Below are 24,163 nucleotides of genomic sequence, written 5' to 3' on the forward strand. Positions count from 1 at the left end.
GTGGCTCAGTTGGTTAAGTGTCCAACTCTTGATTTTGGCTCAGGTTATGATCTCAAGGTTCATGTCGGACTCTGCACTGACTGCACAGAGCCTGCTACCGCTTCTCTTTCTCTCTCTCTCTCTCTCTCTCTCTCTGTCCCTCCCCCACTTGCACACTTGTGCATGTGTGTGTGTGTACTCTCTCTCTCTCCTTTCCTCAAAATAAATAAACATTAAAATTAATTAATTAATTAAAAAGACATAATGATTAAAGAAAGGAGTTTAATCCATTAGATACTAAATTTAGCTCAGTCTTTTTCAATAGATAGGTTTTCAATGACTTGCTGTTCCTTTAAGACTAATTTTCACCTTAGTTTTATACTGCATGCTTGATACAATACAAGATTTTAAATGTATCTTGGGTAGTAAGGATAGGAGTCCTTAACATTGATCCATAACAGTGCAGTAAGTTGCTGTGACCAGATGTTATTATTTCAGTTACAGTAATGAGTTAACAACTTGTTTGATAAAATTTCAACCCTAAGTGACTTCAGCACCTGTGAACATTATGTTCAACAACCAAAAAAAAAAAAAAAAAAAAAAAGTACAAAATATGTAGAACTAAATTTAAATGGAATTCTAAGATATGTTTGTTTAGGCTGCAGAAGGCAAGAGAGGAGGAAAAATGGATCACATAATGGATGAACACGAAGAAGAGAAATAGAAAAATAACAAATCAAATCTAGCCAGACCAATAATTATATTAACTTTAAAAAAGAATAAAAACTCCATTTGAAAGCACAGATTATCAGGCTGACTTTAAAAAAGCAAGAGCCTCAATGAGATACCATTTCACACCCACAAAAATATTTAAAACTAAAAAGACAAAACACTAATACTGATGAGGCTATGGTGCATCAGAAGTCTTTTACATTGTTCATCAGTGTGATATAGTACAATCACTTTGGGAAACTGACCATTTTATCTATTTATTTTAATTGTTTAATGATTATTTATTTTTGAGAGAGAGAGAGAGAGAGAGAGACTGAGGATGAGTAGGATAGGGGCAGAGAGAGAGGGAGACCCAGAATCCGAAGCAGGCTCCAGGCTCTGAGGCGTCAGCACAGAGCCCGACGCAGGGCTCGAACTCATGGACCATGAGATCATGACCTGAGCCGAAGTCAGATGCTTAACTGACTGAGCCACCCAAGTGCCTCAAAACTGACAATTTTATAAAATTAAACATATCTTCCTTTTGATCCAGAAATCCACTTCTATGTATCCAAGAGAAAACATATCCACAAAAATATTTACAAGAATATTCATAGCAACTGTATAAGTAATTGCCAATGACTGAAAATAATCCAGATGTTTGGCAATAGAAAAATAAATAAATTGAGTATATTCATACAATGGACTAATATTCAGCAGAAATAAAGAACAAACTAGTGATATATGCAATGACACAGATACATCTTGGAAACATCATGTTAGGCAAAAAGATCCAGGCACTACAGGGTACATATAGTATGATTTGGTTTATATGAAATTTAATACGGGTGAAACTAATCTACAATAATAGAAATCAGCATAGTGGTTGCCCGTCATGGGGTGGGATGGGGTGTGGTCAGAACTGACTGGAAAAGGCAAAAGAGAACATTCTGGGAGCATGGAAATTTCTAAAATTTGTTGAATTGTACACTTAAGATCTGTGCATGTCAAGGCCACGAGTTTTACCTCCTTTAAAAGAAAAGAGAAATTTTAATATGCTGCTCATAAACTAGATACAGTTCTCCGAAAATTCTCATGAATAAATTCTTCCCAGCTTCTTGAAACTCTCAACTAAAGAAAGGAAAAAGGCTTGCCCTTAGCAAACCAGCCTCTCTAATTAGTAGACATTAAATTTAACACTTCTGATTATTTGATTCATGTTTTGCTTTAAATTATTCTTAGGAACTTCCCAGGTAGTTGCTAATAAGGGTAAAATTGTCTAGTAATGATTGAGCTGTTTCTGTATACCCAGCACTTTTCTGATGGTTTTGCATGTTGTCTCATTTAATCTTTTCCGCACCCAATGAAGAAAGTACTATTGTAATCCCATGTTACTCAGGAAGCATTGGGAGCATAGGAATTTGCACAATCTGTTTAGGTCATGCGGTCTGTAAGGAACACAGCTGGGCTTTACCACCAAGTGATCTGGTGTCAGAGCAGGGGCTGTGCTCCCCAATGCCCCCCCTGTCCTGCAGGGAAGAGTGGTCTAAATGTTGTACAGTCAGCTGTGTACCCATTTGTCTGCCATTCTCCCCCTATTAAAGCTACCCAGCATCTCAGCAAACAGAAACAGCACCAACTGCCCCATCACGGTCACAATGAGTGTTATGGCTCCTCTGTCCCCAACATTTTGAGACCAAGGTCCTTGCAACTGTAAAACTCATGGGAGTATCACATACCAATATGGGGAGAGGGGGGCATTTTACAAAGCTGATTTCATGGAAAACGTTAGGATGAGACTAGAGCTCACCTCCCGGACTGACCATGTTCTACCCCACATTCAGCAGGGTAATTTTTTCTTTTTACCTGATATATGGGCACTGTTTATTAGATCTGCTACCACAAATTAAAATGAAATTCCAGGCTTAACCTAACGTTTTTTCCAGTTTCTGATTCTGGCTCTTTAAGATACATAGCACATACCTGTAGTCCCACCCATTTACCCTCCTGAAGGACTGTATATATCAAACCACCACAAATAACAAAAGGGTTGTATGGTTGTTAAGAACATGAAGGACTAAGGGGTGCCTGGGTGGCTCAGTCGGTTGAGCGTCCGGCTTTAGCTCAAGTCATGATCTCCATGAGTTCGAGCCCTGCTTCGGGCTCTGTGCCTACAGCTCAGAGCCTGGAACCTGCTTCAGATTCTTTCTCCTTCTCTCTCTCTGCCCCTCTCCTGCTCATGTTCTGTCTCTCTCTGTCTCAAAAATAAATAAAAACATTTTTAAAAAATTTAAAAAGATAAAAAAGAACATGAAGGACTAAGGTTTTAATTAATTCTGGGGCAGACACACAGGCCAAAATGACATCTTTAGCAACTAAATTAAGACATAGTTTCTTAGGAAACCCAAAGATTTTCATTAATGGTGATCATAAACTCAGATGTCAAAGAACTTGGGATTTATTTAATAATATTGAATTAAAAGTCAGCACTTTTGAAAAGAAGTTGCTCATGGGGCATCTGGTTGGCTCAGTTGGTTGAGCATCCAACTCTCTTTCGGCTGTGGTCATGATCTTGTGGTTCGGGAGTTGCAGGCCTGCGTCAGACTCTGCGTTGACAGTGTGGAGCCTGCTTGGGATTCTCTGTCTCCATCTCTCTCTGCCCTTCCCATGTGTGCTCTCTCTCTCTCTCAAAATAAATAAATAAACGTTTTTTACAAATAGAAGTTGCTTATGAATAATCACTGAAAGGTTGATTTTATTTAGATAGTACGCATTTAGATGGTATACTGTACCACAGCAGCTGGGCTTTTTGTTTTTCAAATAATGGCTTCAGGTTCTATCTTACATGCCCCATGTACCAGCTACTGCTGTGGTCTGGGGATGGACAGTTAAAGGACCTTGGTGGCCTGTTTTCCTAGTGGTGGGTATACCAGTGCAAGTGCATGGGAGGTAGAGCTTGATCTCTCCGCTGGAAAAGCTATTGATGAGATGCCCTTGGATTCATACACTTGAACTTCAGTGGGAGAATGGATCCCATTTCCGTAAATAATTTCAAGAAGGCCTGGCATTGGCCTGCCAGTGTAGCCATGATTAAGAGGAGTGGAGATCCTAGGGTCTATATTAGCTAAGTGGCATATATACACACACTTGTCTTCCCACACTGATAGGAGCCAGGTGAGGAGAGTTTTTCCTCCACGCTGAGAAAATCTGATGGATTCGGTAGGGAAGTAAACATTCATTATGGTACTCATAGGTTTGTATGTAAATGACCTTTCTTAACATAAGTGACCTCATTCTGGAATGGATGGGGTTAATGGCTTGAGGAGTCACTCTGTTCCGTACGCCCCCCACCCCAATCTTAAAAGTACTTTTGTCAGCCGTATTTTTGGTATTTTGTATTCACTGTGAATACATTCACTAGGAAAACTCTAAATTTTTTTCTGTAATTTAAAACCCTGATTTCTTAACCGTTGCAACGGCTTGGCATGGAATTAAAAGAGAAACTATTTCTGTGAAACTCTTTAGTTTAACATTTGGATGGGCAACTTAGGTGCTAAGATCTCTTTTCTTTGGATTATTTTGTAGAAGTAGAGACACGTTATATTTTTCAAAAATGATTTTTAAATATAGTTTTAGATGGAGCAGACAACTTTATACAAAGACAGCTTTGTATAGAAAGCTGATGGTAAGAAAAGCTTAAAAGTTAGGTTTTATAAAGATCTCGGTTGCTGAAAGCATTAGATGCATATGCAGACTGTTTTCAAAAAGTAGTACATACACATAAGAAGTGAAGAGTGATAATGGATCATTCCAGAGACTGACTTTTTGGGTCTTATGGCAATTGTAATCACTATAAATCCCCTCTTTTTAGCTGCTCTCACATATACATACACTAAAGCACCAATCACATAATGAAGCTACAAGCAGACTGGGTGGTGACTGCTGTCCCAAATCCCTCATTTTGATGGAATCAAGCATTTTTTTTTTAATATGATTTCACGGGAATCTTATTTAGCTTCCTTTTCCTAAGATAAAAGGTAGCGGATTATTGTTTAAAAAGGATTGTCATCCCCTAAGCTCTTTTAGCCCAGAATATTTTATATGTTTGCCTGAATGAAATTTCACAGCTGCCCTGTAGTAGCACAGGCTGCAAAAGAGAAGCCGGGCCAGCTGTCCCTGCCAGATATTGTCCTCACCGTACATAATGCACTTAGCTGTGTTCTGTGCACCCATTTTAATATCTTTTCACAGTTCTTACCCAAATCCTTCCTATGGAGATGTCATAATGTGAATTCTGAATGTATTGTCCCAGTGACACATATTGTGGATGATGTATAATAACTGTATAATAGTTCTGATGGATTTTTAATACCTGAATAGTATCGACAGATTCACAAGCGTCAAGAAAATAGTAACACCAGAAGAAACTCTGAATGAAGTCGGGGTCATGATCATGGATGTAGAAATATAAAAGAGTTAAGAGGAAAAATATATGAGCTACAAAATAAGATCAGTTACAAGGGAAATTTCCAAAGGAACGTCAATTTAGCTAAAAATGTTATCACTTGATTTTCTTCCATTACATGCTTTAGGTTATAAATGGGTTAGACAATATTCCACAGGGAAAATTGTGTGTCTCTGTGTGTGTTTTTAATCCAAAAATGGAACACTAACATTGTAAGCACTCGTAGTTTAACTTTATTATGAAGTTTTAAAAAAGAACATTTTGACTTCACGTGTATAAGATTTATGCATTTTGCACAAACTTGTGCAAGACTTTATCTAACCCATGAGCCTCTTGGTCCCCAAAGGATATTAATACATTGAGGAATTTATGGACTGTAGTGTTTGATTTTAAAGCCAAGAGAATAGTTAGTTCTAAAGTGAATAAAATTTCAGACCAGGAGTATTTCTATTTTAGTTTTACTTTATTCTTGGATTTTAATCACTGGCAAGATTTAACAGTGGGTACAACTCATTTTAGCAATATCTTTTTAACATATTGAAGAATTATACTTCTAAATACCAAATATCAGTGTCACCTGCATGTAAATCCTGAAAAAAAAAATTATTAGTCATAGAACAAGGGAAGGTAGAGGTTTAAAATCTGATGCTACACTTTGAAGAGACAACCTATCCATTTTTTTCTCTTTTTTCCTCTTCTTTCTTCTATCTTCGTCTTTCTTTCATCTTTCCTCTTATTAATAGGTTATAAACTTTTCTTGGAGAGTAGCAAATGAAACACATTTGCATGAGATCTTGAATATTTTTAGTATGTATTTAACGCTTTTTAAAAATCTGTTGTCTTTGCTATCATGGTAGCTAAAACACACCCCAAAATAGCAGATTGCTTAGATAAACTGGACAATTCTCACAGTCTTTTCTGTGTGCCAGTATTGATCTGCATTTTATAAAGTATTAAAAAGCTAGGAGCTCATAGGTCATTCAGTGGATCAGATGAGAGTATATTATCTTTGATACTATTGATTTCTGTGCTTCATTTATGTTTTAAGTTATGTCTTCAGTAGAGTAGCAAAAAGTGGCCTTGATTTGATAGGCTTTTCACATGTATCTATATACTTCCTCTTTTTAGCTCTGAGGCTCCGTTTTATTGTATCTTATTATCCTTTATCATTAATTCGTCTTATTTAAATACACAATTAAAGATAAAAAAGCTAAAGATTTGAATTGTCCTATGTATAATACTGTATGTGTGTGAGGATAATTCTTTGGCTTTTTGTTCACTTTCGGACATGAATAAAAGAGCATAAGATATTCCTAAGAATGGGGACACCTGGGTGGCTCAGTCAGTTAAGCGTCCTACTCTTCTTCATCTGGGCTCAGGTCATGATCTCACAGTCATGAAATGGAGCCACGCATCAGGCTCCATGCCCAGCACGTGTGAGATTCTCTCTCTCCCTCTCCGTCTGTCTCCCTCTCTTTCTCTCTCTCTCAAAATAAAGGGGGAGGGGAGGGTAAGATATTTCTAAGAATAGAATAAGAGTTTGAGTCTTCAGACTAGGTTTCTCGTGACCTTTTGGAATATCCCTCCCAACTCCTCATGGGCTCTCATGAGTTTAAGTTTGTACCTGAAATAGATTCAAGGTTTTCTTTGACCCAAGTCTATATGCCAGTGTCTAATAACAATCAGTCAAACCATAGGAATGAATGACTATTTCTAAAATTGACATCTTTGCCTATTGTCTCTTCTAAAGGATTGAAATTCATTTCAGCCATCTGCCCTCGACGTGAATGAACTAAATTTCAATTATGGAAGTTGCTAGCACTTGCTTATACTTTGTACATTTCAATTTTGTATTTGAGGTGATCATCATTTTTAACATAAATGATCTCCCGAATCCTGTTTGCAGGTACCCATGAGTGTACAAACCCAGTGCCATTTAATGGAGCAGTGATATTAAACTGGAAACCAAATAGTGAAAGAATTTAAAATCAAAACATATCAATGGAGTGATCACTTCATCTCCAAATTCAACCTTTTAATATGCCATCATAATACTTGTTAGTGGAGAACGGCAGCTAGAGTAGAGAAGTAGAAAACTTGCTTAAATAATATGAAAATGAGAAAATAGGTTCTCCAGAAATATTTGTGCAATTTTGACCACTCCATTCAGATGACCACTCTGAAGCATTTGGAAATGGCACTTGCTTGGGACACAAAGATGCCTCTGTAATATTTTGGAATTTAATTTGTTGTATTTCTCCTTAAATGGTTTGCCCTAATTATGCCACAGTGTATATTCATATGCACAGTCATAGATCCCTAAATATTTACTTTGTCTCTTGGCTAGCAATATTTTGAGAGTCTGTGAAGATGGTTTATTTTGTTGCAATCATCATCCAAAACTGTTCTAAAATATTTATTTGGCTAGTAACAGACTAGACTCTGTACAGATTTCATTAGACATGAAATGGTGTCTTCACATCTATACCAGCACAGCAAAGGAATGTTTTCGAAAGGAGATTCTATAACTAAACCATTATTGAAAATATAAATAAGTAATAAGTGAGAAAGTAAGCATTTATGCCTAAGTAAAGGCAGTGAGAGAGGTTTCAAGATATCAACCTGGTTATGATTTTATATTCTAAAGATTGACAATTTATGTCCTACAAGTCAAAGCTAATTTTACTGACCGGAGCTCTTACTGAATAAAACATGTTGCTGGCTTTCTTTTTTCTTCCTGGGAAGGACTGTCTTTTGCCTGCTGCTTCCTCCACAGGTTCTGGTTCACGTGGGAAGTGGCAGCCTGAGGCTAACTCACAAGTGTCTGCCTCTTCCCTTCCCTCTTCTGCACACACACAAAGAAAGTGAGGCTGAATCTTGACATGCTGCTTTTAAAAGACTACTGATATCAGAGAGAGAACCGGATGCTGTCTGGATGGATGGATTTGGGGGTGCAGGGGATGGATAGATGGAGGGAGGCATGAAAGAATAGATGAATGGAGGACAAACTGAGGGTTATGGGAGGGGTTGTGGGAGGGGGGATGGGCTAAATGGGTAAGAGGCACTAAGGAATCTACTCCTGAAATCATTGTTGCACTACATGCTAACTAATTCGGATGTAAATTTAAAAAATAAAAAATAAAACAAGTTTTGAAAAAAAGCCACACACACACACACACACACAAAAGAATAGATGAATGGAATTACACATGGGATTGGAAGAAACATTCAAGGCTTCCCTGCTTGACTCAAGTAGATATTTTTTTGCCACGCTTTCTCCAAAGCAGCATTTTAAATTAATCCTATTTTCCCATGACAGTAATGTATCATACTCTTACAAATAAGAAAAAAGGCCAAGTGCACCAAGTACAACAATACAATATACTTAAGAATAAAGCCAAACTTGGGGCACCCTGGTCGGTTAAGCGTCCAACTTCAGCTCAGGTCATGATCTCACGGTTTGTGGGTTCGAGCCCCACGTCGGGCTCTGTGCTAACAATTCAAAGCCTAGAGCCTGCTTCGGATTCTGTGTCTCCCTCTCCATCTGCCCCTTCCCCACTCACACTCTGTTTCTCTCTCTCTCAAAAATAAACAAACATTTAGAAAATAATAGTAATGCCAAACTTTAAAAAGCAACAAATGTTAAGGGCAGACACATAGTTTATATGGTCTAGTGAATCTGACACCATAACTTCCCTCAACCTCCCTCATATTAAAATGAAGAATAATATAATAGCCACATTAATTAAGTGCTTATTATATACCAGGTACTCTCCTAAGTACTTTATATGTTTTAGGTGTTTAATTCTCACAGCACCCCTATGGGGTAGTTACTGTTACTGATTGCGTTGTAGAGATAACTGAAGACCCAGTGAAGTAATTTATTATAACTTCATTTGATTTTTGTTGGAGGAGTGGTCATTCCAATACCTGTAACCCATTTTCAGTAGCCTTTATTTTTCTTTCATTTTTCTTCCTCCTCTCTCCCACCTTCCCTTCCGGCAAACATAGATTTTACGTGCATATGATGGCAGACACTGACTGAAGCCCTAGTCCCAGAGAAGTGACAAGTCAGACACAGCCCCTGCCTTCTTGAGGGCACAATGTTAATCCTTTAACCATATTGAGGGCTGATTTTTCTTTATTTGAAATTACCAAGGCTACTTAGAATTCTTTGCCAGAATTGATAACATGAAATCAGAAGAAATAGCAGTACCTACAGTCCAGCGTCAGTTGAGGGCTTCGTGATCAGAGGCTTAGGGTGTGGACTCTGGGGACAGACTACTTGTGTGTGAGTCCCCATTCCAGTTTTATTGATCTTTTCGAAGAACCAACTCTCATTAACTTTCTCTATTATTTTTGTATTCTCTATTTTGCTTATCTCTGCTCTTGTCTTGATTATTTTCTTCCTTCTGCTAACTTTGGGTTTAGTTTTTTTCTTTCCAGTTCCCTAACTTGTAAAGTTAGGTTGTTGATTCAAGATCTTTCTTGTTTTTAATGTAAGCACGAACAGCTGTAAATTCCCTCCTTAGCCCTCCCTGCTTTTGCTGCGTCCCCAAAGTTTCAGTATGTTGCAGTTTTGTTTTCATTCATACCTAACTTTCTAATTTCCCTTGTGATTTGATGATGACACATTGGTTGCTCAAGGGTATGTTGTTTAATTTCTACAGATTTGTGAATTTCCCGTCTTACTTCTATTGCTGATTTCTAACTCCATCCCACTGTGAATGGAGAAGATACTTTGCATGATATCTATTTTTTAAATGTGTTGAGATTTAATGTGTGGCCTAACATATGATCTCTCCTCAAGGGTGTTCCATGTGCCCTTGAGAAGAATGTGTATGTTGTTGTTGGGTAGAGTGTTCTGTATATGTCTGTTAGATCTAGTTGGTTTATTGTGTTAAGTCTTTTTCTCTACTTACCTCTTGTCTAGTTGCTCTTTCCAAGATTGAAAGTGGAATATTGAAATTTCCAACTATTATTATAGCACTTTCTGTTTCTGCCTTCAGTTCTGTCAGTTTTTGCTTCATATTTTTTGATGGTTTGTCATTAACTGCATACATGTGTATAATTATTATATCTTCTTTCTGTATTGAAACCTTTTATTTATACATGATGTCCTTCTTTGTCTCACAACCTTTTGGATTGAAAGTCTATTGAGTCTGATATTAGTATAGTTACCTCTGCTGTCTTCTAATTATTATGTGTATGGAATATCTTTTTACATACTTCTACTTTCTATCTATTTGTGTCTTTGGATCTGAGGTTAGTATCTTGTAGACAGCATATAGTTGAATCATGTGTTTGTATTCTTTCTGACAGTCTGTGTCCTTTCATTGGAGACTTTAATCCCTTTAAACATAAAACAGTTACTGATAAGGAAGGGCATATTTTCATCATTTTGCTATTTGTTTTCTTTGTGCCTTACAGCTTTTTTTTTTTTTTTTTTTTTTTTTTTTTGCTATTTCCAGCATTACTGTCTTCTTTTGTGTTTGGTTGATTTTTTGTAATGGAATATTTAAACTCTTTGCCTTTTGTTTATAGTATACCTATTTACTTTGTTGTTATCTTCAGGATTCTCTCTTTGACTTTGTCTTTCAAAGGTTTGATTAGAAAGCATCTCAGTGTGGATGTCTTTGAGTTCATCTGAGTGGAACACCTTGAGCTTCTTGGATGCTTCTATTCATGTCTTTCATCAAATCTAGGATGCTTTCAGCCATTAGTTCTTAAAATATTCTCTCCGCCCCTCTCTCTGTCCCTCTGTCCGGGACATCTGCAATGCTTGATGGCCCCTTGGCTCCTTTTTCTTTCTGTCCCTCGGTCAATGACTTCCATTGTCCTGTTTTCCAAGTCTGCTAGTTCTTTCTTCTGCCTGCTCAAATCTGCCTTTGAATCCCTAGTGAATTTTTCATTTCAGTCATTGAATTTTTTGGCTCCAGAATTTTTGTTGTTGTTGTTTTCTTCTTGGGTTTTCTATCTCTGTACTGATATTTCCATTTTATTCACACGTTGTTGTCTTGACATTTCCGCATCTTCTTTTGGTTCTTTGAGCATCTTTAAGACAATTGTTTTAAATTCTTTGTCTATTATACAACCATCAGATCTTTTTTCAGGGACAGTTTCTGTGATTTTTTTTTCCCCTTGAATGAGCCATACTTTCATGTTTCTTTGTATGTTTTGTGAATTTTTATTAAAAACTGGACATTTGATTCTAATAAAGGGGTAACTCTGGAAATCAGATTCTTACCCCCCCCCCTTCCCCAGGGTGTGCTGCTTTTTGATATTATTTTTGTTTATTGTTTTGATTTTATGTTGCTTCAGACTGTCTATGCTGAGGATCAGCCTGAGGTATAATCTTAATGTCTTTTCAGGTCTTTTCTGAGCTATTCCCTGGGCATGTACACTCACTTTCTGATCTTACCCATACATGCAGTTGTTTCTGAATGTCCTAGTCTTTACTATCTAGCTTCCAAAAATGAAAGAAAAGGGGGAAATGAAATGGGGGGAAGGCGAAAAGGGCACTGGCTCTTTAAATCCCTTAGAAGTCACTTAAGCCAGAGAGGGGCAGAGGCTTGCAACAACGGAGGAAGAGACAAAGAACCAATGGCTGCGTCTTTGTGCCTCTGTGATGAGAAGCACCAATCAGTGGCCAGTGCACAGATCCCTGCTAACTGGAGGACGGGTACTTTTCACCTGGCCTGGTTCCTGCAGGCTACTTCAGGAACCCATGTACAGCTGCCTGCCACATGACTGAGGGGTGGAGGATGGATAGCCACTACTGGGCTAAGAGCTGAAATTGACTGAAATTCACCACAATTTAGAGTCCAAGACTTTCTCCTGAAAGTTGCAAGCCTTCAGTAGAGTCCAGAGTTCCAAGATAGTTGTCAGACACCTTCTGCCAGTACAATTGTTGTCTGTGTAGAGAGATTCTGATACTTCATACTGTTCCATCTTCCCAGAATCCATTCTGTAAGTGAGTTTCATATAATGAATTACTGTTTATATTGTGTATTCTTTCCTTAATGAATGTTAGTTATGTAAGCGAAAGCTGTAGGATTTTGAGCTTTATTAGAGTTGGAGAAGAATTACCAAACACCAACTATGGGTCTCAAGCAGAGAATAAACAAACAATGGCAACAAACTATTTGTTTACTTATAGTGTTTTTTTTAAGTTTATTTGTTTTTGAGAGAGCACAAAAAGGAAGGGCAGAGAGACAGAGAGGTAGATACAGAATCTGAGCTGTCAGCACAGAGCCCAACATAGGACTTGAACCCACAAACCTGATCATGACCTGAGCCAAAGTCAGACACTTAACCGACTGAGTGAGCCAGGCGCTCCAGCAACAAACATTTAAGAGATGGGTAGGAAAAACTGTAAGGTCGTGTTTCTTTGGTTTATCTGGAATTCTGTTACTTTGTATTGACCGCACATTCTGATAGGCAGTTGTGTTTGCTTTTTATTAACAAAAATCTAAAATAAGAGAGATAAATCAGTGCTTAATAAATGGGATTTAATAGAGAAAAATAATTGTTTAAAACAAAGACACAAATTGGTAATGAAAAGATTAGGAATCACTGCTGTAGAACTTTTATGAATATTAAGTAATTTTCTAATGTTTCAAAATATCAATCATAGTATGCACAAAAAACATAGTTACCTGCTGCACATTATTTAAATACCTGAGTAGTCATCAAAGATTGCAGAATTTTAGAAGAGAAGACTTTAGAGATTTGTCTTATTTGCTTGACTGACTTTGGGTTGGATAATTATTACTTTAGAAATTTAATTTTTTTTCCTAATTCTCTGAAGATAGGTATTACAGTGGAAAACATCTTAGTAGAAGTCTGATAAAATGACATTGGTTTGTGGCATAGTGGATGGAATATTTCGATATGCTGTGTGTTCCCTTCAGATGGAGATAAAACTATTTCAGGGTCATTTGGCATCCATCTGTTACACTTTTAAAGAGCATTTCAGTTTAAAACAGATTTTGAAAATTAGCCTTTGAAATCATGTATAGACTTTCTGAAAATGCCTGTCTAGCCCACCAAAAGAAGCGTGATACTCTTCAATTTAAAATTTCCAAAAGAAAATGACAGAGGCTTTCAAAAAGTAATCAGTTTTTCCATGGGTAACAGTGCCAGTGGTTTAATGAGAAAGCCAAAGTTAAATTTATTATATAGTTAATTAGAGTTTTAGATTTTCCACAGTACTTTCAGAATAAAGGCTATTACTTTTGTTTATTGAACTATAAATTAAAACACGGTTACAAATGTATTTTTAATCATTAATACCACGGCTTTTCATGGCCCCAAATAAAGAGCACCAACTTTCTACAATCGGTGTTCTGGAGAGGAAAAGTTGTACAGAAAGTGAAAGAAAAATTCTAATGGTACTTTATTAAAAATACAAACATCCCCCCCAATGGAAATGCAAACCTATGAGAACACATGAATGTTCTGACAGCTGTGCTGCTCTTTCAGCTTCTACAGATGACAGTGCAGCCGAGAAGAAAGGGGGAACCCTTCATGCTGGCCTCATTGTTGGAATTCTCATCCTGGTCCTCATTATAGTAGCAGCCATTCTTGTGACAGTCTACATGTATCACCATCCAACGTCAGCAGCCAGCATTTTCTTTATTGAGGTAAGTGTCAAGAATAACACATGAAAACCACGCTGGTTGGTGAACTCTGTGCATTTGCTCACACCACCTGTATTTCATATTCAGCTCATGATTTCTGCATTTTGCAGTCGCAAGCTGGCAGATTTCACACATGCATGCCCGCACGCGCACACCCACGTATTGATAGATTGCTTTCATATGATAAGTTCACTTATCTCAGGAGCTTTTAAAGAAATAAGCCCTCTTGCTTTTCACAGATCTAAAGAAAAATCGAAACCGTAACTTTTTTGTCCTATAATACCAAGTATGTTAACCAGCTGTTCTCCTGATCCTAGAAGGAAATTCAGCATGTGCTTACTTCGCTTAAATATGTGGATGATTAAATACTAATTGACTATTAGTACTCCATACTAATTGAGTATTTGTACAGTACAATAGGGTAGGCCTGCTCTCAAGATGCTCCCAAGCCATTTAGGGAAAATATAGCTTTCACTACGGAAGAACAGTTATAACAATAAGATAATGGTATGTGCCATCACCATTTTGTGTAATGTGTGTATATGGAGATATTTACATATAAATGTGCACGTGCATACACACACAGGCTCATACAGACACAAAGAGAACACTATGCTGAATCGGTGTTCTGTTTTCATGTACAGAATGTAGATTTACTTCCAGTTCCCAAGAACAATCAGGTAGGAGGACCAAGCCAAGCTCTGATGACCAGAAGGCCTGAAATTGGGATGCCAGGAGGCCACTGGGTAAAGTTCATGGCACATTCCGTGCCCCAGACAGTTGGAATTCCTGGGACCCCACATGTGCAGCCTTCATTCCAGCCTCTTAATGGGGCAACTCCTATTCCAACCCCGAATAAATACTAGAGCAATGAAGGAAATATTCCCACTTAGAGTTTCAAACCTATAAATTTGAAATCTTTTCCAATTCATTGGGTGACGTACAAAAAGGTTGCTTAGAATTTTGTTCACTTGTTGGGTGAGAAATTATAATAAATTTTAAACTAAAGAATTACCTTTGTCCTGTATAATAGGGAGAGATGTGTGCTAATGAATTAAATAATTGCTCAAAAGGCCTACATGATCTTCAGCGTCTGTAGAATAAAGTGCAGTCTCCTGAGGTCAGCATTCAAGGCCTTGGCAGTCTGTATCTTGTTTACCATTTCGATCTTTATCTCATGGTTCTTCAACCTGGAGGTGACGATACCATCATATTTCATGTTGTGCTCTTCTCCATACACACTTCAAATTTTTAAGGCCGCATAAGCAAGACATTGCTCATTCTGTTTCCTCCACCAACAAAGCCCTCTCCACCCCAATTCTTAAATTCAGGATCCAAACAGGCTTCAATGCCCATAACCATCTCTCTGTCTGGACAGCTGAGCATAATCTCTCGTCCTCCTCTGAAATTCCATCCACAGTAATTCATCCGTGTCTTTCTATAGCATTTACCTCTCTGTTTCACATTAGAAATAAATACGCGCATGATTTGTTCCCCCCCACAGACTTAGAAGTTCCTTAAGATTTGGATTAAATCACAGAGTTTCTTTCAAATAGGTATTCTATCAATATTTTCTGGAAAAAATATCCTTCGACATCTCGAACCGTTCAAGTTTCACAATTATGAATTCCAGAAATGGTGTCCTCATTTAAAACCAGAATAATTGAGAAACAGCCACATGTTTCATTTCGTTGGAACGCCGTTTTTAAGTTTTGCCAACATGCTTTTCATGGAAGAAAGCCGAAAACTTTCCCGGGTCGTGGATGTATTCCTCAAACCCCTGACATGTGACTCGCTGCCAGCCTTCAGTGACTAATCAGATATCAGGCTGCTGCTATAACCCCTTGTATGTTTAAGCCTTTTAATGCACTGGGAAGTTTATCTTCTGACATTGTAATAAAGAAGATTCTGTGAAATACCTAATGGTGATGGCATTGGTGGCAAATTGCACAGGGCAGAGGGCCTAGTTCACGTCAGTTCACGGCAATCCCCGTGTGAATGCAAGGTGAGACTGTAGAATAGCGAAAGCATGGTGTTTTGTTTTTTCATTTGGCATTCATCTTATAGATAATTTAGTTCTATACCCTCATAAACAAAGGAAGAGACTGAAGCTCAGAGTGGGGCAGTGATTTCTCCAAGGTCAAAACGCCACAGTTTTATAAAGAACCCTCTTATCTCTCCACACTCCGAGAAGCAGACTCATTCTGCAGGTTCCTCAGTTTTTCTCCCCTCTGCCTGTTTCCTTCCCACTGGGGTCAATGGCCAATTCCTACTCAAATCCCTTCCTCTTCAACACCCCTGCTTGCTGTCCCCGTGTAGCTCACAGTGACTGGTCAGCAGGTGGTTTTTGAAGACGATAATCATAACTTTACTATTATTAAAACACAAATGTTGACAAACTTAAAACACAGATCCCTGGTGACTGCACAGTTACCGACATGCCAGATCCAGGAATTTGAAAGTTCTGAATTACTGATTAAATTAGAGGCTCTGGCACATAAAGAAATTGAGTTTACCAGTATCGTGTAAATTGCTGTTCATATTCTTCATTATTCTGCTATCTACTTTTTAAATGAAGTTGATGTACTGTCTCCCATTGTGAAAACAATACTGTTCATTATAGAAAATTTGCAGAAATGGAAAGAAGGAAAAGTAGTATCATTTATAGTCTCAACACGCAGAAATAATCACTATTACTATTTTATTTTCTGCTGAGATTTTTGTATGCATAATTTGATGTTTGCCCACATAGTATAACTGTGATTTCACTGAAGTGCAAACTGGTATTTTTTTCAAATAACACTTTCCTGTTTGTAAGCATCATTGTGATGGCTGTATACTATTCCATCAACGTTCATTCAGAAGCTTTAGATTGATTTGCCTCTTCTGCTGTAGAGTGGTATTTAGAAAGTACTGAGGGCCTGACATTGCCAAAAGTAAAAAAGAACCTTATTTCACCCAATTTGACTGTACTCGTTTCCTACTGCTGCTGCAACAAATTACCACAAACCTAGTAGCTTAAAAAAATGCAGGCTTATTATCTTACAAGTTTGGAGGTCAGAAGTCCAGAATTAGTGTCAACGGGCTAAAGTCAAGGTGTCGGCAAAGCTGGTTCCTTCTAGAGGTTTCAGGGGAAGTCATTTTAATGTCGTTTTCAGCTACCGGAGGCTGCACGCATTTCTTGACTCCTGGCCCCTTCTAATCATTCCAACCCCTTCTTCTGTCATCACATCTTCTACCAACTCTAAACCCCTTGTCTCCTCCTTGTAAGGCCCCTTGTGATTGCATTGGGCCCAGTTGGATAATCTGGGATAATCTCCCCATCTTAAACTCCCCAATTTAATCCCATCTACAAAGTTCGTTTTGCCATAGGAGGTGACATTCACAGGCTTTGGCTGTTAGGACGGGGACATCAGAAGGCTATCATTCTACCAACCACAACCTGCATCAAATGTAAGATGCATCACACACTACCCATTAAACTGGTCCTTGACCATAAGACACCTTCCGATTATTGCGAGATGTGATCCAGTGTATTTCTTGTGTGTTTCACGATGAAATCCAGACTGCATACGGCACTTGTAGGAATTAGTTCCTGTGCTAGACATTGTGTGTAGTGTGGTGAAACTTAATGACTTTGCCCTTGAATGGATAGACCAGAGTTCATGCAACCAGTCTCCTATTGTGGAGCATTGGGGCTCTTCCTTTTTCTTTTCTATTATAATTAGCCCCATCATGGCAATAATAATGGTAATAGTGAACATTTATTACATTCACTAGTGGAAGTGATTTATACTTATTACCTCATTTAATTCTCACCAAGATTGTAGGATGTACTAAGCTTATCTCCATATCATAGATGAAGAAACTGAGGTACAATATTTAGGTAACTTGCTCAACATCATGGAGTTACTGATGGAGTCAGTTACTGATGGAGTCAGATTGATTTAGTTACTGATGGAGTCAGAATTTGAGCCCTGGTTCTCCAGAGACCATAGCCTTAACCACTGGGCCATGCTACCTCTCTGTATGTAAAGGGGCTTTCTTAATGCAGTGTATGTAAAAATATGGGAGGATATATATCTAAGGATTCTCAAAAGTAGAGTCAATGGAAGGAAATAAACTATTTAATGGCACTTAAATATTGCCAAAATCATTGCCCAAAGTTGTGTACCAATTTATGTAGCTACTGTTGCTATTATCAATTTTTAATGAAGATAATGACAGTGACTGTTGTCTCTGTGTTTTGTTCTTGCAGAAAATATACACCAGTTACTGTACATTTCATGGATACCAACCCTCTTCCTCATATAAAATATGTAAATGGGCCTTAGATTTTAAATGTAATGTTTGTAGTGAAAAATTGGATAAAATGGGAATTAAAACTCTACAACTACATCCTTATATGAAATGCTAAGTGAATGGGACAAAAGGGAATAAAATGACAAAAATAAAGAGAAATGTAGATAAGAGTCAAGAAACCTTGTGATAAAGCATAGCAGCACCTTATATATTGTGCAATTAAACGACAATTAAATTGCCGGTTCATCCCCTGTGTCTTCATATACAGGATCAAGTACAGATTTTCATTCTCCTAAGACATTCAGTCTTTACTCAGTCTGGCAGAATAGTCTATTTTTCATGAATTTATCTTCTCTACTCCTCTGTCATCCTCTTCAGATTTTACCCTGAGCATTTTCTTTTATTTGTTTATTTGTTTGTTTGTTTGGGGGGGGCAGAGGGAGAGAGAGAGAGAGAGAGAGAGAGAGAGTCCCAAGCAGGCTCTGTACCATCAGCACAGAGCCAAATGTGAGGCTTGAGCCCACAAACAATGAGATCGTGACCTGATCCTAAATCAAGAATTGGACACCCAACTGACTGAGCCACCCAGGTGCCCCTTCTTTAACGTTTTACCAGATGGCTTTAATTTTGTGTTTACCCAACTGACTTTTCTCATGAATTTTCAAAAAGATACCTGATTTTGACCCAAATAATATTATACAAGAATAACTAACATATTTTAAAATCTTTCTAAAAATTAGATTTATTATCTTGAAATAAAATAGCAGAGAACAAATATTCAAATACTCACATGCTCCTTAAAATTTTGATAGATTTTAACAAAACCACTGTCTCTTTGGAATAATCAAATACACCTTAGGTTCTATATTACATTTAATGTTTGCTGAACATTTCTAGGCATAGATTCTGTGTAAATTTCATTGTTTCATGAATATGGGTTACAGGGATAAATATTTGTACTGCTGAATACTATTACATATCATAATTTAAGATTTCTAAATAAAATGCATAAAATATAATCTAATTGAAGGTCAAGAAAATAATATTAGAAAGTGGTAATGAAATGGAAAAGAATTCTTATGAGAGGATTCTTTGTGGACTATAAATAAAATAATTTAGACTAGCAATCTTAATGAAAGACTTTATGTCTTTTTAATATGAAATTTGTTGTCAAATTGGTTTCCATACAACACCCAGTGCTCATCCCAACAGGTGCCCTCCTCAATACCCATCACCCACCCTCCCCTCCCTCCCACCCCCCATCAATCCTCAGATTGTTCTCGATTTTTAAGAGTCTCTTATGGTTTGGTCCCTCCCTCTCTAACTTTTTTTTCCTTCCCCTCTCCCATGGTCTTCTGTTAAGTTTCTCAGGATCCCCAAACAAACAAAAACTGAAGGAATTCATCACCACTAAACCAGCCCTACGAGAGATCCTAAAGGGGAATCTGTGAATGAAAGACTTTAAATTGAATAGTGCCCTTGATTTTTCTTAGTATTTTAAACAATGGCTGGTAGTTAGACATTTATGTCCAGATTTGATCTGTATTAATAAAAATGAAGATAAATGGCTAAGACCCTAATGATAAAGATGATCACTACCTTGGAAAATAGATTCCATGAGTAAAATAGTAAAAGTTTTTGTAAAGTAACAACTAAGAATACTTCATCATGCCCCTGATGCTGTAAAGTACTACTGACCACATCCTCAGAGTGAAAGAAATCAGTGCAAAAGGTTCATTTAAAGATGATAGAGAAGAAAGCAAAAATTACAGGCACAATGCCACTCATATCTCAGGAGGACACTAAGATAGTGCAGTGACAAGGGAGTGTGCCTTTAAAAAGGATGAAATTCTGGGGCACCTGGGTGGCTCAGTTGGTTAAGCATCCAACTCTTTGATTTATTTATTTATTTATTTATTTTAACATTTATTCATTTTTGAGAGACAGAGAGAGCATGAGTAGGGAAGGGTCAGAGAGAGGGAGACACAGAATCTGAAACAGGCTCCAGGCTCCAAGCTGTCAGCACAGAGCCCTACGCAGGGCTCAAACCCACCAACTGCGAGATCATGACCTGATCCCAAGTCGGACACTCAACCGACTGAGCCACCCAGGTGCCCCAGCATCCAACTCTTGATCTTACCTCAGGTCTTGATCTCAGGGTCATGAGTTTGAGCCCCATGCTGGGGTCAACACTGGGTATGGAGTCTGCTTAAAAAAATTTTTTTTTTAAGTTTATTTTTGAGAGAGAGACAGAGCATGAGCAGGGGAGGGGCAGAGAGAGAGGGAGACACAGAATCTGAAGCAGGCTCCAGGCTCTGAGCTGTCAGCACAGAGCACGACATAGGGCTCGAAGTCACGAACTGTGAGATCATGACCTGAGCCTAAGTGTGACGCTTAACAGACTGAGCCACCCAGGAGCCTCCCCCTCAAGAAAAAAAATTTTTTAAAGGATATAATTCTTACCCTAATGATTGGAGAAAAGACTGGATGGAGGGCTGAGCCGTTAGTGTGATAGCCACTAGCCCTATGTGACTGCTGAGCACTTGAAATGTGGCTAGTCTAGAATGAGATGCATATAAAATACCCACCAGGTTTTGAAATTTGAGTACATGAAAAGAGCATATACTAGCTCATTAATTATTTCCATATTAATTACATGTTTAACTAAAAATATCTTGGGTATATTGGGTCAAGTAAGATATATTATTAAAATTAATTTGGGGAGCAGTCCGAGATAGCAGCGCACGAAGATCCTTAACTCACCCCCTCCCACGCACACATCAAATCTGCAACTACATACTGAACAATTCCCTATGAAAAAGAGCTGAAAAACAGCGGAACAGCTCCTTCATAACAAATGATTAAAAGGCCACATGGAGACAGGTGGGAGAGGCAGAGAGGCAGTCTCGCCAAAAGCCCCACCCCCACATGGCAATTTGGAGTCACGAGGGATCTCACAAATCCACAAATCCGGAGCTTCTTCCTGAGGAGTGAGGGGTTTCTGCCCCACATCAGCCCCCCACTCCCCAGTTCGTGTGAGCTGCACCACAGAGACCAACTCCCAAAATGTCTATCTTTGAAAAACAATGGGGCTGCCATCCAGGAAACCCAAAAGGTTGTAGGTACTAAGGTACTAATTTTAAAGGGCTCAAGTGCAGAACGACCCTTCCCAGGGCCCAGCGCAGAAGCAGCAGTTTGAAAAGCACCTAAACTATATGTGAAGGAGATTCACTTGCTAATCTTATTAATGCATCTGCTGGAGAGGAAGGAGCCTCTGAGACTCTCTCCAGAACTGACAAGCACCATTTTTGCACTCTCCCACTACCTCCTTGGTGCCAGTGGGGGTCCACAATCCCTGCGCTCTCCCACTCCTCTGCAAAAGTGCGCAGGTATGCCCCAGTCCCAGTGCGTGCTCCACTCCTCCGGGAAGCCAGCAGGCATGCACTTTGTTGCCACCCCACTAAAGCCAATAGGCATGCCCCACCCCTGCACTCTCCGGTGCAGCCTTAACAAAGAACTGGAAAAATCATTATTCGTGTGTGAAGATTAAACAACATGCTACTCTACAACCAATGGGGGCAATGAAGATAGCAAAGAAGAAATCAAAAACATACTTTGAGACAAATGAAAATGGAAGTACAACACACCAAAATCTCTGGGCTGCAGCAAAACAGGTATAAGAGGGAAATTCTAGGTTCATAGTGAAACAGGCCTAACACAAGACACAAGAAAATGTTCAAATAAACAATCTAATATTACATCTAAAGAAACTAGAAAAAGCAAAAGCAAACAGAGCCTCAAGTTAGGAGGGAGGAAATAACAAAGATCAGAGCACAAATATGAAGGAGAGACTAAAAAGACAGTAGAAAAGATCAATAAGCTCGTTCTTTGACAAGATAAATAAAATTGATAAACCTTTATCATTTGAGAAAAAGAGAGAGAGGGCTCAAATAAATCAGAAAGAAAAGAAGAGAATTCACAACTGACACACAGAAATAAAAAGGATCCTAAGATAGTACTGTGAATAATTATACGTGAGCTTAGAGGCATAAATAAATTCCTAGAAACATACAGTCTTCAAAGACTGAATCATGAAGTAATAGAAAATCTGAATAGACCAATTACTAGTAAGGACATTGAATCAGTAATCAAAACTCTCACAACAAACAAAAGTCCAGGATAAGACAACTTCACTGGTGAATTCTACTAAATATTTAAAGAAGATTTAATACCTGTCCTTCTTAAACTCTTCCAAAAAATTGAAGGGGAGGGAATGCTTCCAAACTCATTTACAAGGCCAGCATTACTGTGATACCAAAAGCAAACAAAGACACCACAAGAAAAAAAAAAAAAAAAAAAAAAAAGAAAAGAAAACTGCAGGCCAATACTCCAGTGATCATTGATGCGAAAATCCTCAACAAAATATTAGCAAACCGAATTCAACAATATGTTAAAATAATCGTACACCATGAAGTGGGATTTGTTCCAGAGATATAAGATAGTTCAACATTTGCAAATCAATCAACATTATACACCACATTAACAAAACAAAGGATAAAAATCCTATCATCTCAAGAGATGCAGAAAAAGTATTTGACAAAATTCAACATCTGTTTATGATAAAAACCCTCAAAAAAAGTGGCTATCGAGGGAACATCCTTCAATATAATAAAGGACATATACGACAGGCCCATAACTAACATCATATTCTACGTGAAAAGCCAAAGCTTCACAGCTACAATTAGGAGCAAGAGAAGGATGCCCATTCTTGCCATGTTTATTCAATATAGTAGTGAAAATCCTAGCCAGGTCAATTAGGCAATAAAAAGAAATAAGAGGCATACAGATTGGAAAGGAAGAAGTAAAATGGTCAGTAGTTGTAGACGACATGATCTTATATATAGAAAACCCTAAAGACTCCACCAAAAAAAGTTAGAACTAATAAACAAATTCAGGCAAGTTGCAGGATACAAAATCAATACACAAATATATGTCGTGTTCTTATATATTAACAACAAACTCTCAAAAAGAGAAATTAAGACAATGACATTTACAATTGCATCAAAAAGAATAAAAGCCCTAAGAATAAATTTAACCAATGAGGTGAAAGACCTATATGCTAATAATTATAAGATATTGATGAATAAATTGAAGAAGCCATAAATAAATGGATAGGTACTCTGTGCTCATGGATTAAGAGAATGAATGCTGTTTAAAAGTCCGTATTACCCAAAACAATCTAGAGATTCAGTGCAATCCCTATATGATGTCAATTTTAAGGCATTTTTCACAGAAATAAAGCAAATTTGTATGGAATTGCAAAAGACCGTGAACAGCCAAAGCAACTTAAGAAAGAAGAATACAGCTGGAAGCATCACACTCCCTGATTTGAAACTATATAACATAGCTATCATAATCAAACACTGTGTTATTGGCAAAAAAAAAAAAAAAAAGAAAGAAAAAGAAAAGGACACAAAGATCAATAGAACAGACTAGAGAGCCAGAAAAGTTAAACTCATACATATATAGTCCATTTAGAACAACAGAGGCAAGAATGTGCAATGGAGAAAGGACAGTCTCTTCAATAAATGATATTATTGAAGACATCCACATTCACAAGAATGAAACTAGACTACTATCTTACAATACACCAAAATTAACTCGTTTATCAAAAACTTGAAATGTAAAATCCTGAAACCATAAAACTTCTAGAAGAAAACATAGGTGGTAAGCTCCTTGACATCATTCTTGGTAATGATTTTTTGGATCTGACCCCAAAAGCAAAGGCAACAAAAGCAAACATAGAGAAGTGGTGCTACATCAAACTAAAAAGCTTCTGCACACCAAAGGAAACCGTCAACAAAGTGAAAAGACAACCTATTGTGAATGGGAGGAAAATATTTGCAAATCATATATCCACCAGAGGGGTAACATCCAAAATAAATAAAGAGAAGAGTCTGATTAATGAGTAGAGGACCTGAATAGACATTTTTCCAAAGAAACCATGCAGAGGGCCAACAGGAAAAGATACTCATCATCACTAATCAGGGAAATGTAAATCAAA

At 37.8% G+C, this 24,163-nt stretch overlaps 1 protein-coding gene across 3 annotated transcripts in view; it reads left to right on the forward strand.

Moving 5' to 3' along the window:
- Positions 1–24,163, forward strand: part of PLXDC2 (plexin domain containing 2) — a 455,666-nt gene that overhangs the window by 400,854 nt on the left and 30,649 nt on the right. For 2 of the 3 annotated variants that reach the window (XM_047067158.1, XM_047067159.1), the window contains 2 exons: positions 13,640–13,800; positions 18,056–18,229. In XM_047067158.1, coding sequence (XP_046923114.1) covers positions 13,640–13,800; positions 18,056–18,214 — 320 coding nt within the window. In that variant the 3' untranslated portion in view covers positions 18,215–18,229. Of the gene's footprint in view, positions 1–13,639; positions 13,801–18,055; positions 18,230–24,163 lie in introns of those variants that run through there. The other variant, XM_047067160.1, reaches the window with a different exon arrangement.

This window comes from Lynx rufus, unplaced genomic scaffold (genome assembly GCF_022079265.1).
Source record: "Lynx rufus isolate CCGP_SWC_20201006 ecotype Redwood Valley unplaced genomic scaffold, mLynRuf1.p SCAF_7, whole genome shotgun sequence".
NCBI lineage: Eukaryota > Metazoa > Chordata > Mammalia > Carnivora > Felidae > Lynx > Lynx rufus.